This window comes from Primulina huaijiensis, unplaced genomic scaffold (genome assembly GCF_012295235.1).
Source record: "Primulina huaijiensis isolate GDHJ02 unplaced genomic scaffold, ASM1229523v2 scaffold42415, whole genome shotgun sequence".
Classification (NCBI taxonomy): Eukaryota; Viridiplantae; Streptophyta; class Magnoliopsida; order Lamiales; family Gesneriaceae; genus Primulina; species Primulina huaijiensis.
In genome coordinates, this window is record NW_027360177.1 from 157,442 (window position 1) to 175,104 (window position 17,663).

The following is a 17,663-nucleotide window of genomic DNA, read 5'->3' on the forward strand; positions in this document are numbered from 1 at the left end:
TGTGGTTTCATTAGTTTAAAATCACTCTTTTACGTATTCGTTATCTATTTATTTGAGTCTTCTTTGAAATGATATGTATCCGATGCTTTATCTAAGAAACGGGGAGCAAAAATACAAGTTGGATGGTTTTTGAATTCTTAAAGCGACAAAGGCTTATCAGTGCTGCTTTTTAAGCATTTGCACGTCATTTGTCGAAACTTTATCTCAATTTGTCTTTGAAAGGGGAAAGGAATGGGCTGCTAACTTTAGATATGCTTGTCATTTGTCGAAACTTTATCTCAAAAAGTTTTTGAAACAGGAAAGGGATCGGCCACCAAGTTTAGCCCATAGTATAACGAGCATCGATTCCAGTTTGTTCTTTTTGTGGCTATCTTTATATATTATCTTGTATTATTTCGGTAAACTACATTGATTAAGTAAATCATATTGAAAAAACTGTCTGAAAAAATATTTGTAAAAAAATTGAACTCTTAATCATTTGACCGAACATTAGTCTATCTACCAACTCGAACATCTATTTGAGGCACTTTTTGTGACCATCTTTTTTACTACAATTGGGGTGAGATTTGTTTTAAGGTGGATTCAAAATTATTTACTCCCCAATCGGCAGAAATGTAATCATGTTTCACGTGTCATGTGTCTCATCGACAGCGATTTACAGTACCACATCAACAGAGAGAGAGAGAGAGAGAGTAAAATACATAGAACAGATCAAGATTCATAGTTTGCATATAAATATCTGCCGATTTACCACAATAATACATACCTTCAACAAAAATTAAAGATTCTGATCGAAACTCAAAAAATTGGAAGACAAGGGAAAATATAACTCAACTTTGCTACAAAATGAAACTGTTACTCAACCAAGACACATTCATCCTAGTAAACCGTATTATAATTAGTAGGAGCCGTGAGTTTGAAGACGGGATTAGAGTCGGGATCATTTGATTTCCAAGATTAAACAAAATGCCGAGTGCTGATGCTTAAACCCATTTTATGGATGAAATAACGTCAAGGAACCTACCCACCTCTCACAACTTCTACGGGACGTTCATAACTTGAATAGATTGCAACATGTCTGAGACAGCAATTACCAGGTCGCCTGATTTTATCATTCCCCGTGCTCTGAGCAAGGAGAAAGTTTTGTGGAGGTTGCTTTCCATGTCATCGGAAAAGCTCAGACGGAACGGTATCAGACCCCATTGCAGGTTCAGGCGTCGCCGCACAGAGGTGGTGGTAGTAAATGCAAAAATGGGACAATCGGGTCTGCAACGTGACAAAAGAGATGCCATGTGACCAGTTTTTGTATAAACAAATATGGCGTCAACCTCCAAGTTATTGGCTGCAACATTCACAAAAAAACCAAGTGAAAAATTAAGGTCAAAACCAAGTAGGAAGACATTAAAACCATATATTACATGGATACATGAAAACAGTCAGTGCAGTAGCTATTTATACAAATTGGAACACAGATATATCTTACCCATCTTAGCAGCAGAGTTGCATATCTCTTCTGAAATGCTGTCACCAAAAGAAGATGCTATACCAGGGAGCTCCATAGCTTCGTGACGTTTCTGCTCTCTCCACCATTTCTCAATTCTCACGCTAACACTTCTCAATACGGCCAATGCCTTTTCAGGGTACTGTCCCATTGCCGACTCACCAGAAAGCATTAAGGCATCTGCTCGTTGGCGAACTGCTTCAGAAACGTCAGCTACTTCAGCTCTGGTTGGTGTGGGGTATTCTATCATAGATTCAAGCAACTGACTCGCAACAATTACAGGCTTATTTAATTGCCTACAGACTTGGACTATCTTTTGCTGTTCCGATGGAACCTGTTCCAAGGGGATTTGTGCACCAAGATCTCCTCTTGCTACCATAGCTCCATCCGATGCTTGAATGATTTCTTCCAAGTTCTTCAATGAATCGATACTTTCTATTTTTGCAATCACAGACACGTCACTGCATAACCAAATCCATAGATATCAGTTACTCGAAAATCTGAGGACTTAGGACATGTTGATTTTATCAAAGAATCATGGTTCACAGAAATGTTCCACAAAGTGGAAAACGGAGACGTGGGATCAAAGATCATAACTCATAAGATCACACCGATCCCCCTTCCAAAAAGAGAAACATTGAAAAAAAAATATAAATTTAATATGTAATATGGGCGAGGGTAAACAAACAGGTACAACATTTCAGAGGAAAGTTTCGTCGATTGAAGTAACAGGATACATTCGGTTTTTAATTTCAATAAATTAGAATGCAAACCTTAGACATAGATGACAGGATACATTCCACTATAATCTCTAATCTTGTAAAAGTCGAGCATTCATCATTGGCACTCTTGACGTTACAGCATAATAAAGTCATACTTAAGACCAATACTAAAATAATTGATGCCAGACTATAATTTGGGCTAGGATGACAGGCTGCTAATTGTCTATGACTCTGCAACAACCAGTCAAAGCTGTAACTAAAATTTTAACTCACTTATCACGGGCTCGTGCCTTAATATAGCTCTTAAGATGCTTTATAACCTCAGCAGACTTGACAAATGATACAGAAATGAAATCAACACCCTCAGCAATCCCAAAATCAATGTCCAGCCAATCCTGAAAGAATAATGTTTTAGGGTGAGAATATTTGAAAAAAATCTGTGCATGTCGCAAATTCAATAAAAAACAATATGAACATCAACCAAAAAATACAAACACTAATATATTATGCTATACGCGAGGCAATTTCAGAAAATTTGTGTTTATCGAGTCATTTTCTCAACCTCTTGCCAATTTCTTTGCAGAACCTTCCACAATGATAAAACGTAATTTAATTATCTGTATTTTGTAATGCGACGCCACATACCGAAAGATTAATCATGTTTTGGAGCTCAATGCCAGTCACTTGTTATAGGAAAGGCATAAAAAAATTAATTATGATTTGGAGCTCAATGCGGGTTATATGTTAAGGAATGGCATAAAATAACAGGTCAAGAAAGAAAAAAATAACAAAAAATTTGCATTGAGGTTGAAACCTATTGCCAAAGTAGCCCATGAGAACTTTCTCTTAGACAACCAAGTAACATGTTTTACCCCACAAGTTGTCTACAGCATTCCGAGACTACGATGACTGCAAGTCATGGGCAAACTTTTAATATATCACCAAACTGCCACCTTTCTTATTCCATCCTTGTATCTTATCTAAAGCCACATGCTTTATATTGGATGACACTCAACCAAGACAATTAAATTCCAGTCCCTAACAAACTCCAACCTAGCTTTCAGTCTCAAACGAATATGCTACATTTAACATGTAAGTCAAACTAAGTTTCATTTGCCACCAAATATGCTACATTTAATATGTAAGTCAAACAAAGAAAAAGGTCATGCTTTGATGAAACAAGAACTAAGAAGCCCCACGACAAAATTTATAAATTATAATTGCTTAGAGGAAATTATTTGAGAGAAATCAAGAGGAAATTTAGGCACACACCTTGGAGGAAATTGTAGGCAGCATTGCATTGCGTTCCCGTACTAAGCTACCATCACGCCAGAAAGTAAGATTGGCCCGGGGTAATAGGAGTCCAGGATCAGTACAGAGACACTTGACATCCGGACCAATTTTCTCAATCACTTCAAACCTCACCATTCCACCATCTACCAGAAGTTCATCACCTACTTTTACATCTGTCACATCAGATGTAACATGATTCATTAGCATCACATGGTTTTTGGTGCATGCTATTTATCACACAGAAAAATAATCATTCTTAAGTCTAACACAGCCTCAAAGTTGTTTTGAGATATATGTTCCGAACCTTCAGCAAAGCCATCATAGCTCACATTGATGGTGTGTTCGGGAAGACCTGAACCAAAAGCTCGAACACTGAAAGTCCATATTTCACCATCCTGAATAAGAAACGAAAGAAGCAACTTTTTTCTGTAAACACAACTTAACAAAAAAAATATTATCGGGGATGCATACCATAATCATACGGTTGTTGCCTCTCAAAAATGAAAAGCAAGCCATTCACCAATGAAAGGTATTTCCGAGGATGAATCTCAAGCATCTTTCTTGCGCAGTATGACTCAACTAACATTTCAATGCACCATGGCTTAGCGTTCATTTGAATCTTAAATATCAGTAGAATATGAAACAAATTGATCCATGTGAAACCGGGCAAGAAAAAAAAGAGAGTATCTCAACTGATGCTAAAAATGCAGACCTCTTTCACTCATAAGCAGCAAATATTACAACTTGAAACACTTAGCACCAAACTAACACATAAGATTCTCAGGTTTGCCCTAAAACAAACACAATCTAAGCAAATACTTCATACAGAAATACTAAATGAATTAATTATGCATAGGAAATATTTACTCCATTACCTCAGCTTTTGCGGAAGACGCACCACCAAGATCTCCCATGTGAATCTCACTCCCCTCAGTATCCATCATAATTGCCACAGCATACCCCTTCTCCTCATTCAATCTCCTCACCCGCTGAATCACCTCACGATGCCACTCACGCGTGCCATGACACATATTAATCCTCGCCACATTCATCCCGCCAACCGCCAGGGCCTCCAGCTGCTCAGGATTACACGAAGCTGGGCCGATCGTACAAATCAGCTTCGTGCGCCGCGTGCTCCGGAAGCCATTCTCCTTCAGCTCTGCCTCCGTAACCGCATCGACTTCAATTGAGCCCGAATCAGACACCACCTGGAAAGGAACGTGGTCCTGGAGTGCAGCGGATAAAGCCCCTCCGGCGCCGTTTTCGGAGCTAAAAAATGATGGATTGGCATCAGACGCAGAGGCTTCAACACAGAAGGGGGACTTATTGAGGCTTTTGGCGTGCGGAAGACGGAAATTGGCGGGGGGGAAAGGGAGTGAGGGTTTTGAGATGAGGGGTTTCGGAGAGGTGGAGGTGGAGGTGGAGGTGGAGGTGAACAGGTCTATAGATTGAGCCATAAATGGTCGGGAAACTCTTCCACTCTGCCGTGAATTGGCCTCGGATGCGAATGAATCAAGATAGAAACGAGGATTTGGAAGTAATAAAGAGAGAGAACGGCGGAGGAAGCTAGAAGAGTAGCTTTGGAAGCGACGTTTGGAATATTCCTTGAGTGAATCGGTTCACGTGCTCCGTTATATATTTGACCAACCAACGCATCTCTTTTCCGTTTGGGTCACACGTCATGGGAGATGCATCATAGCTAAGGGCGGAAATCAATCAAACTGTTTATGTATTATTCGGAAGTCACCTCCATAAAAAATTTGTTTGAGTTTGTTTGTTAATCATCAAGCTAATCTCAAGCTCGAAAATTTAATCAAACCAAGCTCAAACATAAAGATATTCGGCACGTGAGCTCGTAAACATATTCGATAATAGGCTCACAAACATGTTCGATAATAGGCTCGCGAGCTCGAGTTCGGCTTGTTTAGGTGTCTCGTAAGCTCGAACTTGGCTCATTTGTTAGAGTACTGTATTATTTTAGAATGTTCAATAATATACTAAGTTTATGTTTTTTTTGTTATTATTTTTGTCAATTTAGTTATCTATAAATGAATTTATATTTATATTTTTGATTTAAAATAAGTTCATAGATATATTTAGTTTTTAACAAGCTTGAACTCGATCTCAATTATATGCTTTACGAGCTCGAAAACGAGCCGAGCTCAAGTCAGACTTTTTAAACATGATAAACGCGCTATTAATGAATCAAGCTCGAGCCAGTCTTGATTAACACGATCAACGAGTTTTTAACGAGCCGAGCTTGAGCTTTTCCTAAGCTTAGTAATTTCAAGACAAACCGAACTCGAGCCTGATTATAGAAGATCGAATCTCGCTCGAGCCTCGCTCGAGTCTCAAACAATCTAAAACGAGTCAAGTTCAAGTCTGATACTGTTGGTTTGGTTTGGATCATCTACGTCCTTAGACCTTAATCATAACAATTCCTCATAGCTTCTATGTTTTATTGGTTAACTGTAATCTAACCATGAGATGAATTGAGCTGATTGATATTTATAAATAAAATAATATTTTTTATAAAACGGGTTGAATCAAATATCAATTTCATAAAATCGATCCGTAATAACATTCTAAAGTAGTTTTTGCTAATAATATTTACAATGCTTTCGGTTTCCATAAAAAAAATTTTAGTTGACTCATACAAATTTTGGACCTTATGATTTTTCGCAGTTTTCATACAATATTTGAGTTCACCTTTAAAGTGAAATATTTATTACTCCCTCGTTTAATTTAATATTTATTGAAAATACACAATCTAAATTTTGATTTAAAAGGAACTAAACTTGTAAATGAAAAGGGTAATAAAAAAAGAGTGGGTCTCATGTGAGACCGTCTCACGGATCTTAATCTGTGAGACGGGTCAACCCTACCTATATTCATAATAAAAAGTAATACTTTTAGCATAAAAAGTGATATTTTTTCATGGATAACCCAAATAAGAGATTCGTCTCACAAATACGACCCGTGAGACCGTCTCACACAAGTTTTTACCTCAAAAAAAATGGCAAATGATATATAGTAGTGGTATAAACATCTTTCAAACAGGGGAGAGACCAAAAAACTTCATTTAATTGTAAATAAAACAAATAGATAATGATAGATATCGAGTTGGAAACACAAATTCATTTAAAATTCAATATGTAATAATGTTTTTAAAATTTAGATTTTGCAAGCTAGTTTCAACTTTCAATCAATTTTCCTTGATTTTATCTAGCCATCCGTACGTGATAAATTCCTATATATACTGGAATAAATGAGATATTTATTATAACTAGCTAATTGTTATATCCAAAGTTTCGTGATATTTCCCATAACGAGTAGTGGCAGGACGATTACAAGACGAGATTTTTTTAAAATAAAATAAAATAAAATAAAACACGAGAAAGACGTTTCATTTGAACCGCCAGAAATATCACAAAGTCGTGTTTATCAAGCGAGCCATTTGATATTGTAGTTTATTCCACTGAATTACTATTTATTTTTAGACTTGATGTCCCAACCTTAAAATTCTTGCTCTATAAAATACCATGCATGTTGTGTCCCATGCTTGAGTTAAAAGAAATGATCGATTATTTTTGAATTTATAAAAGAAATCATTTAAGAATTTGTGTCACAAGCAATAAAATTCTAACCATTCACGAATTCGAGATGGCGTTTTGATTACAAGGGTCCAAGGTTCGTGCACACTGGAAATTAAAGGAGCTGCTGAAATGATTCTAGCAATGTGCACTCACTATTATGTCACCGAGGGAAACACCGCAGCTTTTGATAATTTTGAAAGGTCAAAATTTCGTGAGCTCATTCAAGATGGCTGCTAGCAGTCTCCGGTGCATTGCATTTGCTTATAAGTACGTGTCAGATACCGGGCATGAAGACGGTGAAATACATAACAAAGTACAGGATACTGGTTTAACCTTTTTAGCCCTTGTTGGCCAGAAAGATCCGTGTCGCCTTGGCGTGAAGAAAGCTGTGGATGATTGTCAATATGCAGGCGTTCACCTCAAAATGATGGTGACAATATTTTCACCGCAAAGGCCATAGCAACCGAATGTGGGATACTCGGTCCCAATCAAGAAACGAATGATGGATCAGTAGTGGAAGGCGTGGAGTTTCGCAACTACACAGAAGATGAGAGAACGGAAAGTGTTGAAAAGATATGTGTTATTGCAAGATCGTCCCCTTTCAACAAACTTCTAATGGTGCAGTGCCTCAAAAGAAAGGCCATGTTGTGGCAATCACTGGAGATTGAACAAATGATGCCCCAGCTCTGAAGGAAGCTGATACAGGACTTTCAATCGGGATTCAAGGCACGGAAGTAGCGAAATGTTGAGTTCAGGGGTTGGAACTATAACTTAGCCCTCCTTTTTTTCCATGAAAAATTAAATTTATGTTAAAAAAGTTAAAAACTTATTAAAAATTTGAATTTTATTTTAAAATTTTCAATTTTTTTAAACAAAAAAACTTATAAAACGTCCACGCAAGTATCTTTTAATGACTAGACAGCAATTTTCAATATATGACGATGTCCCCACCCCCCCAAAATAATATAAAGAATTGAGTTGACGTTTTCCGTTTGGGGGAGTTTGTGCTCCTTCCCCTTCCTATCAATTGACATGTGCCTATTTTGAAAAACAAAAAAAGAAATAAAATGCCAAATCAAGGGGGGAGAGAAAAATAGATAAAAACAAGGGATTTTTTTTAATAAAAAAACTAAAATAAAATGGGACACGTGTCCATATAAGAGGCTTGGGGAAGTAATTCTCTATAGGTGCACGGACTCCCCGTCGAAATTGTAAAGTGACGATGTAAGGAATTCGAGATGCATCAATTAGATGTTATTCTTATTTTATTTCGAAAATTTACATTTTTATGAAAACCAAAAAAAAAAAAAAAAAGAAAACCCAAAAAACGCACACAACTCCATGTATAAAATCAACAATAATTTTTGTCAAAACAAATTTAATAATATTTTTAAAACTATAGAACAAAACATTTTATAGATTGGGAAAACGAAACTGATTTCAAAAGCATATGATTTTAGAACACCTTTAATTTTATAATAGGTGAAAAAAATCATGAATTTATGACGTATAAAAAACTGCTCCTATAGTTTTCTGTACCAAAATATCCATTTCAAATCTTCGAATTGACGAAATTTATAACCTTTATTCCCAAACTTTATTTTAAACATAATTTTTTTTCAATTAACTTGATATATATTTGAAAACAAATAAGCTAATTTTAAGTTTTTGGTAAAAAAGAAAAAGAAAACTGTGGAATGAATTTGTTATGCACGACAAAAATGCTTGGAGTTATGAAAAAATATTTGAATGCTTTTTTAATAACTTTTCCATTTATAATTTTTGTGTAAAGATTCTAAACACAAACACAATATTCAGAAGAGTGGGTCTCATGTAAGAGTCAACTCTACCCATATACACAACAAAAATTAATACTCTTAGCATAAAAAGTAATACTTTTTCATGGATGACCCAAATAAAAGATCCGTCTCACAAATACGACCCGTGAAACCGTCTCACACAAGTTTTTGCTTAATCTTAGAGAAAAAACACAGTTGATTCTGGTAGGCGTGATCAAAACTTACAAAAAAATCTGATTCGTAAGATAGAACATAATAAGTAAATTAATGGAATTTTCATGACGAATCAATACCAAATGTGGGGAAATATTCTATGAAATCTTCGAAAAACAATGCAGAAAAGGTATAGAATATCAACTTCTTTATATTTTATTCGATTCGATTTATAAAAGGAAAAAAGAAGAAGAAATGAACACTTTTTGAATTTTAAATGCTATATAATTCTTAAGACTGACCTTTCAGAGAAATTTCCAGCTTTTCTTTTGTTGTTGGAAAATTATAATTTACGAGTTCACATGGTATTGTTTTTATAAAAAAATTACTTTTTTAATAATTTACATTTATGGAACAAAACAAATTTTCACACTGTTAAGTCGTAGCACCTTTTCCCCCCTGAAAGAATCCTTTTACGGCACTTTTACCTTCTTTTTAAATAATAATAATAATACAGAGCTCGATTTTCTAAAATTAGGTGATATTCTGTCACCAAATAACCATAATTTGCATTTTTAATAAATACAATTTATTAAAATTTGAAAAAGCAATTCCAGTTGTTTCCAATCATATTAGTCGGTGGGAAATTTTTTATGTTCATTTGGTATAACATTAATATATTCCAAGGGGTAAGTACTGAATAATTTTCCTTAATCTTTTAAAATAATTTACTTCTATATTTTCCAAATACTAATACCCTAAAAAATAATTTGATGTATGCATGAAATCTCCGGGCAAAGAAGTACGGCGCGTATCTGCTGTCAAGATCAAGAAGTGCCGATGAAGCGGAAGAAAGAATCAAAAGAAATATATTATATATTAAGTTTAAACTCTATTATGATAATTCCTTCCAGCACTAAGAATAAGATATACACAAACATCTCCTGGAGTGTATCTGTACACAAACATCTTTTTACCATTTTAATGAATGTTTAATTTCATTAAAAAAAAAAAAGATATACACATTTATCTCACTAATATGAAACTCTCCTGGAAGGTGATGAAAAACAAATCTAATTTCTTCGCATGGTTAATAACGCGTCTTTACATGCTATATAATGATAGTATTAGTGATAATACAAATGGTGGATCAACTGTTACACGATCTTATCGTCACCTACCTTTGTTATTTGCCAAATTTGTTTTAGTTAGTTTTCTTATTATCATGTTTTCGATCAAGAACTTGTGAGGCTCACATTTGATCGGTAAACATGTGTTCGGTCATTCTTGCAAACTCGCAATGCATGGACTCGTTAGCTGTTCTGCGTGACACTGCGAATCTCAGCGTACTCAATAAAAAGAGATGGCGTTTGGCTTTCGTTACAATTTATTGTTCAAGGGCTTTCTTCCCTCGCTTCAAACAACATGAGATATTATCGAGAAGATGGAGCAAGATTTCGCCTGACCCTTCTTCGAGAATCACTCTCGATGTTGTTCTAGAGCATCCCTTGTTCTCTGGTGTTGATCAGTCGAGCCTTATCAAGGTTGTTAAAGACAAAAGCCTTGATCATTTGGCTAAACTTGGAGGAGTTGAAGGGATTTCTTCTTCTCTTAAGACGGATTTGCTGTATGGGATTACTGGAGATCTAGAAGATATATCTTCTAGACATGAAGCGTTTGGTACAAATACATATCGAAAGCCACCAACACAGAGTTTCCTCCATTTTGTATGGGAAGCTTTCAAGGATCCAACAATTCTAATTCTGTTGCTTTGTGCTGCATTCTCTCTTGGATTTGGTATCAAAGAGAATGGTCCTAAAGAGGGTTGGTATGATGGAGGAAGCATATTTGTTGCTGTTTTTCTTGTTATTTCTGTTTCTTCTATCAGTAATTTCAGGCAAAACAGGCGGTTTGAGAAGCTTTCGAAAGTGAGCAGCAATATTCCTGTCGAAGTCGTGAGAAACAGCCGAAGGCAACAGATAACTATATTTGATATCGTTGTTGGAGAAGTTGTTTTCCTCAAGATTGGCGATCAAGTACCTGCTGATGGGCTATTCATAGAAGGCCACTCTTTGCAAGTGGATGAATCTAGCATGACTGGAGAAAGCGATCATGTTGAGATTAATACATATCAGAGACCCTTTCTGTTTTCAGGTACGAAGGTGGCTGATGGATATGGTAAAATGATAGTAACTTCTGTGGGAATGAACACTACTTGGGGCGAAATGATGAGCACAATAAGTCGTGATTCGAACGAGCAAACACCCCTTCAGATGCGGTTGAACAAGCTAACTTCATCAATTGGTAAGGTTGGTTTAGCAGTAGCCTTTCTAGTCCTTCTTGTGCTTCTAGTACGCTATTTCACAGGAAGTACAGAAGATGACAATGGGAATAAAGAGTTCAATGGTAGTAAGACGAAGGCTGATGATGTGATCAATGCGGTGGTGAGGATTATTACTGCTGCTGTAACTATAGTAGTCGTCGCGATTCCTGAAGGGCTGCCTCTTGCGGTTACGCTCACTCTTGCTTATTCGATGAAACGAATGATGGCAGATCAAGCAATGGTGAGAAAGCTCTCGGCTTGTGAGACGATGGGCTCTGCCACAACTATATGTACGGATAAAACAGGTACTCTGACTTTGAATCAGATGAAAGTGACCAAGTTTTGGCTTGGAAAAGAATCTCTAGAAGGGATGTATTATTCTTTGATTTCTAGCAATGTTCTTGAACTGTTCTACCAAGGGATTGGCCTCAACACAACAGGTAGTGTTTATAGGTCTGAGATATCAGGAACTTATCTTGAATTCTCTGGCAGTCCAACCGAGAAGGCGATTCTGTCATGGGCCATGCTCGAATTGAACATGGATATGGAGGCGGTAAAACGAGACTGCAATGTTTTGAACGTTGAAGCATTCAATTCCGAAAAGAAGCGAAGTGGCATTTTGATGAAGAAAGTTGAAGATGGTGGGAGTCATGTACACTGGAAAGGAGCTGCTGAAATGATACTTGCAATGTGCTCTCATTACTATGATGTGAAAGGTGATATTAAAGATTTGAATGATTTTGAAAGGGTGAAATTTGACCAGATTATTCAAGGGATGGCTGCCAGTAGTCTTCGCTGCATCGCCTTTGCACACAAGCAGGTTCTAGAGGTCGAGCATGAGAGTGGTGGAAACCATCCAAGAATTCAAGAAAATGGGTTGACCCTGTTGGGCATGGTGGGATTGAAGGATCCATGTCGCCCCGGCGTGAAGAGAGCCGTGGAAGATTGTCAATTTGCTGGTGTGAATGTTAAGTTGATCACCGGTGACAATGTATTCACTGCAAAAGCTATAGCCACCGAGTGTGGAATACTCCATCTGAACCAAGAAGAAAACGATGATACAGTCATTGAAGGGGTTGAGTTTCGTGGATACACAGATGAGGAACGAATGGAGAAAGTCGACAAAATCTGTGTCATGGCAAGGTCGTCTCCTTTTGACAAACTTTTAATGGTGCAATGCCTAAAAAGAAAAGGCCATGTTGTAGCAGTTACTGGAGATGGCACAAATGATGCACCAGCTCTGAAGGAAGCTGATATAGGCCTGTCAATGGGGATTCAAGGAACAGAAGTGGCAAAAGAAAGTTCGGATATTGTAATCTTGGACGACAACTTCGCTTCAGTTGCTACAGTTTTGAGGTGGGGAAGATGTGTTTACAACAATATTAAAAAATTCATCCAGTTTCAGCTCACAGTAAATGTAGCAGCTCTTGTCATCAACTTTGTGGCAGCTGTTTCAGCCGGTGAGGTACCGTTGACTGCTGTTCAACTTTTATGGGTAAACCTGATCATGGACACTTTGGGAGCATTAGCCCTCGCCACAGAAAGGCCCACAAAAGAACTCATGAACAAGAAGCCTGTGGGTCGAACTGAGCCACTTATCACCAATATTATGTGGAGGAATTTGCTAGCACAGGCTTTGTATCAGATATCTGTTCTCTTGATATTACAGTTTAGAGGAGAATCAATTCTGAGTATCAGCAGAAGGGTGAACGACACATTGATATTCAACACTTTCGTTCTGTGTCAAGTGTTTAATGAGTTCAATGCGCGTGAACTCGAGAAGAAGAATGTTTTCGAGGGGATACACAAGAACAAGCTGTTCTTGGGGATTGTTGGGATAACTTTGATTCTTCAAGTGGTTATGGTCGAGTTTCTTAAGAAGTTTGCAGATACAGAGAGGTTAAATTGGGGACAATGGGGACTGTGCATGGGAATTGCAGCTGCTTCGTGGCCAATTTGTTGGCTTGTCAAAAGCATACCAGTAACTGATAGACCAGTGTCCAGTTTTTTCAGTTTCAAAAACTTTTAAAGGCATGTAATAGTAGAAATTATGCTTAGCTTTCAGGTCCGTAGTATATGATTCTTTTGCATTATTTCCTCTGCATTTCATTTTACATGTATCTTTTATTATTAGTTTGGATGAATATAGTGATATTCTTTTATTTTTGAGTACACGATATTCTTTTAGGGAGAAATAAAATAAAATGTTATTATGTTTCTATAAAGAAAGCATATGCGCTGACAAAAAAATTTCCAGTAGCAAACCCCATTAGTTCTCTCCATTAAGCAGAAATCAAATATCAAACATGGTGCAGAACTAAGATGTGCACAAAGCCAAAAAGTGACAATATATTACAGATTTGAGGCAAATTGATTATGCCATCATGCCTCACAAGGCTTTATTGAGCTAGACTGAGATTTTTTAACAAGTTTGATGCAATGACACATAGTACGATAGATAAGGGACGTTTTGGTTTTCTACCAAGACATAATTTTACACAGCAATCAACTTTAGGCAGGAACAGGTACAGGCAGTGCACCATTTTCAGACGGAGCTAAACGATCGTAATATTCCACCAAAACTTGCCAGCCACCAGGGCACATGAATCCATCAGGAGGGTCTTCTTTGTTCTTTGCCAAGGTTCGCATCTGGAGTTAAATGAAAAAAAAATGGACGTTAGAATGAGGAAAAGCGTTCAATAGTCAATACAACGGGTATTAGCAAGCATATAATTGCAGAATATGCACAAATCTCTTTCAAAAATCACCATTGATGCAGTGGATGAGACGGAAGGGGGTGGCACTGTGGCAGGAGCCTTTCCTTCTTCTGAATTGCCTCTAGTTTAATATATTCTTTAATGTATTCTAACACAACCTCCCTAAAATATTAAGATTCGAGAAATTTCTACCACTATATTATAGCTTCAGTTAAGCTCCTTTATTTTTACACGGAAGCAGCAATGGTGGTAATAGAGATACCTTGGTGCCAGATATGAAAAGAAAATCTTGTGCCCTTGATGGATCAAAGAATGCCATTTTACCCTGAGTCTTGTCATATGCAGCCACCTGCAATAATTCATAGCTACTAGTCAGTATGCGGCATTAATATTTTTTGTATCCCTTCGTATACAACTTCTTGATCCTGACATTCAAATTGAAAGTTAATTCAGATTTTTAATCAACATAAAAGGGGCGACAAAGTGGTCGTTCGAGTACAACCTTGAATGGTAAAATGTTCAACTTCTCCAACCCAGGAGCCATGCTTAGTACTTTCTTTCCATGATCAGCATCATACAAATCTCGTTTCTCGGTGGGGTGGCCCATGCCAGCTGGGTCCCTCCCAACAATGTAAAAGTTTGCGCCTGCATTAATCCGAGCTTTAGCATGCCACTGTACCTCGGTTGGGCCAGCATAGTGCATTGGGGACGGAAATATCGAAACAACAGTAGTCTCTGGATCAAGGATGCCGTCTTCAAGCACCTAAAAGAACACATAGAAATATGAAACATGATCAGTAAGGCAACATGGTGGTGCATGGTAATACCAGATGACATCATTACATGAAAAATTTATAGCCCTGCTGCGTTGAAACGTTCAGAGACTGTATCGACGTACAATGAACTCAAAGTAAACTTACCAATTAGATTCAATCTTGTAAGATCATGCAACTGCTGCCGGATGCCAAAAGTCATGAATAATGGTAATAATAATAGTACAACTCAAATCCTTTGAATCATATAAAGCACCACGTTTCAATTGTTGTTATCATATAGAGAACTGGATATAGACAATTGTTGCTCTCCAACAAAATCAACATTCTGCTTAGTAATAGTACTAGTATCATGATTGATATTGACAATAAATGAAATTTACCTTTTCATGCTGCTTCATTCGCCAGCTAAGTGGAACATCGTCTGCTTTTGTGTAACCGCCTAAAGGATGAAGCAAGAGGATGGGATTCTTGTATCCCATCTCAAGAAGCCGGCGACGCGTGTCAGTCATCAATAGAGCATGGCCATTGTGCACAGGGTTTCTTAGCTGGAAAGCAAATACTGCATCTGCATTGCGTCTCTCAAACTCATCACGAAGCTGTGCAGGAGAAAGGCGGAATCGATCAAGCCCATCATTATACTGAATGGGGTGTATAACCTCTAAATCACCACCAATCAGCCAGTTTCCAGATTCTGTTATTGCTTCATCAACATAGGGCAGACCATGTGCGGTCGTACCCCAAGCTCTTGCTATTCGTTCTTCTTTATTGTGCTTGTAGATCTCAATGCTGCAAGTGAAAATTCGTGACAAAAAAATGTTCTTTTAACACCGGGGATCAGTAAATGGCGTTATGAATCATAGGTCGGTGAAATGAAAGCCACACGTTGATCAAATACTCGATGAAAGATATGCCAATGAATTATAATTTTCGTCTGGTTCAGAAAATTGTCGAATAAAATTAAAGCACCAATGTAAAATGGTTCTGATCGATATTTTGCTTTCAAAAGATCGAAATTTTGTAGGACAGAAATATTAAACTACTCCTGTCAATCACAAGACAGATATGCATCAGCAACCAGTCGAGGTCCACTGCAAGTTGACATAATTGTTAATGAGAGTCATTCCTATCAAATGGCCCTAATTACCGCTAAGAGTTGTGGGATTTAGTGGCCAACACATCATTTTGGAAAGAGGGCGACCTACAATACTTTTAAGGAACAAAATTTATTTCCATAACAATCTCACGTAGCTGAACAAGAACGTATAGCTGATAAGAAATATGATTCAAAAAATTTATATGATCAAATTAATTAATACATCCATATATAGCTGATAAGAAATATGATTTAAAATAGAAACAAGATCAATAGATAAAAAGGCAGCTTTTACATAGGAAAAATGTATAATTATATCAAAACATTGTATTTAATAGAAACTAGCTAGTTTACATCACATATCCATCACTTCATGAAATATATCTTCTAAAAAGAAAATGAAATATAAATCTCATGATAATTTCTGCACTCCAGAATTTTCAACTACCAACCAAGACAAAGACAAAGTCTTGGGAGGTGAACATAACAAATTGCCTTTCCTCCGGTTGTAAACATTAAATAAAAAAAAACAAATATATAACTTTTCAATAAAAATATAAGTCCACGCGGACCACGCTCCTCTAACTCGTGGGCTTGCCAGTTGCCAAATCCGATTTCTATATAATTTTAAACACATCAAGCAACCCACGTATGCAACCAGAACAAAAAGAAAATTTGTTCATATGTGCAAGTATCGCCAGGATTATAGGATTCAAAGGTGCAAAATTTACACTTTTAGTACAAAGAAAGTATATGCTTAGGAAATGAAAACCATCAAAAGGAAAAATGAGGCTCAGAAAATTGCCCTTACTCGTTCAAAATAGCAACTGGGTGGTCTTTCGCATCAACAAGAGCCACGCTTGTAAACGACCCGACACGGCTCTTCTGATCATCATCAATCGCGAGCACGATGGGCAACGACATGTTAACAAACGACCCGTCTTCTAGACGGAGAGAATTGAAATGAAGTGTTTGGAGGAACTGCGACTCTCTCATGAATCCCTTCAACGGGCTGGCCCAGCCTTCGCTGAGCACATGCACCCACTGAAGATCGATCATGGAGAGCCTGATCTTTGGCAGGCTTGCAGCCTGCTTCAATTTGGAGTCTTTTTCTGATTCTGGAACGAATAGTTGAACAAGCTTCCCACCATCCGGATCGATTAGAGAAGCGGATATGTGGACGACGGCGAGGCGTCGGATTTTGGAGGCCGGGTGGCGGCGGAGTGGGGCATTGAAGGGCGGAGAGACATGGGTTTTCGATATTTTTGGGAGGGAATGGAAGGTAGGGGTGGAACTTTTGAGGTATAGAGAAGCCATTACTGTCATTTTTGGCTCTCTTTGGTTGGAATTTCAGCGGGTGGCTTGTCTCGTGGAGGACAGATAAAAGATTTGGAGGGAGAGAGAAACGGGACAGCAGTTAGGCTCATTTTGGAAATAATAAAATGATTTCCGGATAATTAATTAATTAATACTGCAACTTTAATTTACTTTTAATTTAATAATTTAAATACCAAAACCATCAAATCATTCTACAATGTAATCGATAGCATAGAACCATAACAAAGAAATAAATTAAAATCTTATTATGTCAATATATATATATATATATATATATATAATACGATAATATGAAGATTTTGAAAAGTGATAGGATTTTAATTAAATTGATGATTACTTTAAAAAAAAACAC

General features: G+C 37.1%; 3 protein-coding genes across 3 annotated transcripts; 1 reads left to right on the plus strand and 2 right to left on the minus strand.

The window, feature by feature from the left end:
• Positions 1-819: 819 nt before the first annotated feature.
• Positions 820-5,137, minus strand: LOC140969631 (pyruvate kinase isozyme A, chloroplastic). Its single transcript, XM_073431033.1, has 6 exons — positions 4,392-5,137; positions 3,821-3,911; positions 3,496-3,689; positions 2,497-2,618; positions 1,484-1,962; positions 820-1,342 (listed from the first exon to the last, which is right to left on the minus strand). Exons 1-6 carry the CDS (start codon positions 4,971-4,973, stop codon positions 1,041-1,043), a joined length of 1,770 nt encoding a protein of 589 aa, XP_073287134.1. The 5' UTR covers positions 4,974-5,137; the 3' UTR covers positions 820-1,040.
• A 4,960-nt stretch (positions 5,138-10,097) lies between these two features.
• Positions 10,098-13,559, plus strand: LOC140969629 (putative calcium-transporting ATPase 13, plasma membrane-type). Its single transcript, XM_073431031.1, has one exon. The coding sequence runs from the start codon at positions 10,336-10,338 to the stop codon at positions 13,414-13,416; it is 3,081 nt and encodes a 1,026-aa protein (XP_073287132.1). The 5' UTR covers positions 10,098-10,335; the 3' UTR covers positions 13,417-13,559.
• A 101-nt stretch (positions 13,560-13,660) lies between these two features.
• Positions 13,661-17,400, minus strand: LOC140969630 (ATP sulfurylase 1, chloroplastic-like). Its single transcript, XM_073431032.1, has 5 exons — positions 16,785-17,400; positions 15,261-15,666; positions 14,607-14,867; positions 14,367-14,453; positions 13,661-14,036 (listed from the first exon to the last, which is right to left on the minus strand). Exons 1-5 carry the CDS (start codon positions 17,297-17,299, stop codon positions 13,899-13,901), a joined length of 1,407 nt encoding a protein of 468 aa, XP_073287133.1. The 5' UTR covers positions 17,300-17,400; the 3' UTR covers positions 13,661-13,898.
• Positions 17,401-17,663: the final 263 nt, after the last annotated feature.

Excerpts from the sequence above, each read along its gene's own strand:
- LOC140969630 (XM_073431032.1), bottom strand. The coding sequence starts at position 17,299 with ATGACAGTAATGGCTTCTCTATACCTCAAAAGTTCCACCCCTACCTTC. Across the intron at positions 15,667-16,784 it reads CCAGTTGCTATTTTGAACGA|CATTGAGATCTACAAGCACA; the intron begins GTAAGGGCAATT and ends TTTCACTTGCAG. Across the intron at positions 14,454-14,606 it reads TGAACATTTTACCATTCAAG|GTGGCTGCATATGACAAGAC; the intron begins GTTGTACTCGAA and ends GAATTATTGCAG.
- LOC140969631 (XM_073431033.1), bottom strand. The coding sequence starts at position 4,973 with ATGGCTCAATCTATAGACCTGTTCACCTCCACCTCCACCTCCACCTCC. Across the intron at positions 3,912-4,391 it reads CGTCTTCCGCAAAAGCTGAG|GATGGTGAAATATGGACTTT; the intron begins GTAATGGAGTAA and ends TTTCTTATTCAG. Across the intron at positions 1,963-2,496 it reads AAGGCACGAGCCCGTGATAA|TGACGTGTCTGTGATTGCAA; the intron begins GTGAGTTAAAAT and ends TTGGTTATGCAG.
- LOC140969629 (XM_073431031.1), top strand. The coding sequence starts at position 10,336 with ATGTGTTCGGTCATTCTTGCAAACTCGCAATGCATGGACTCGTTAGCT.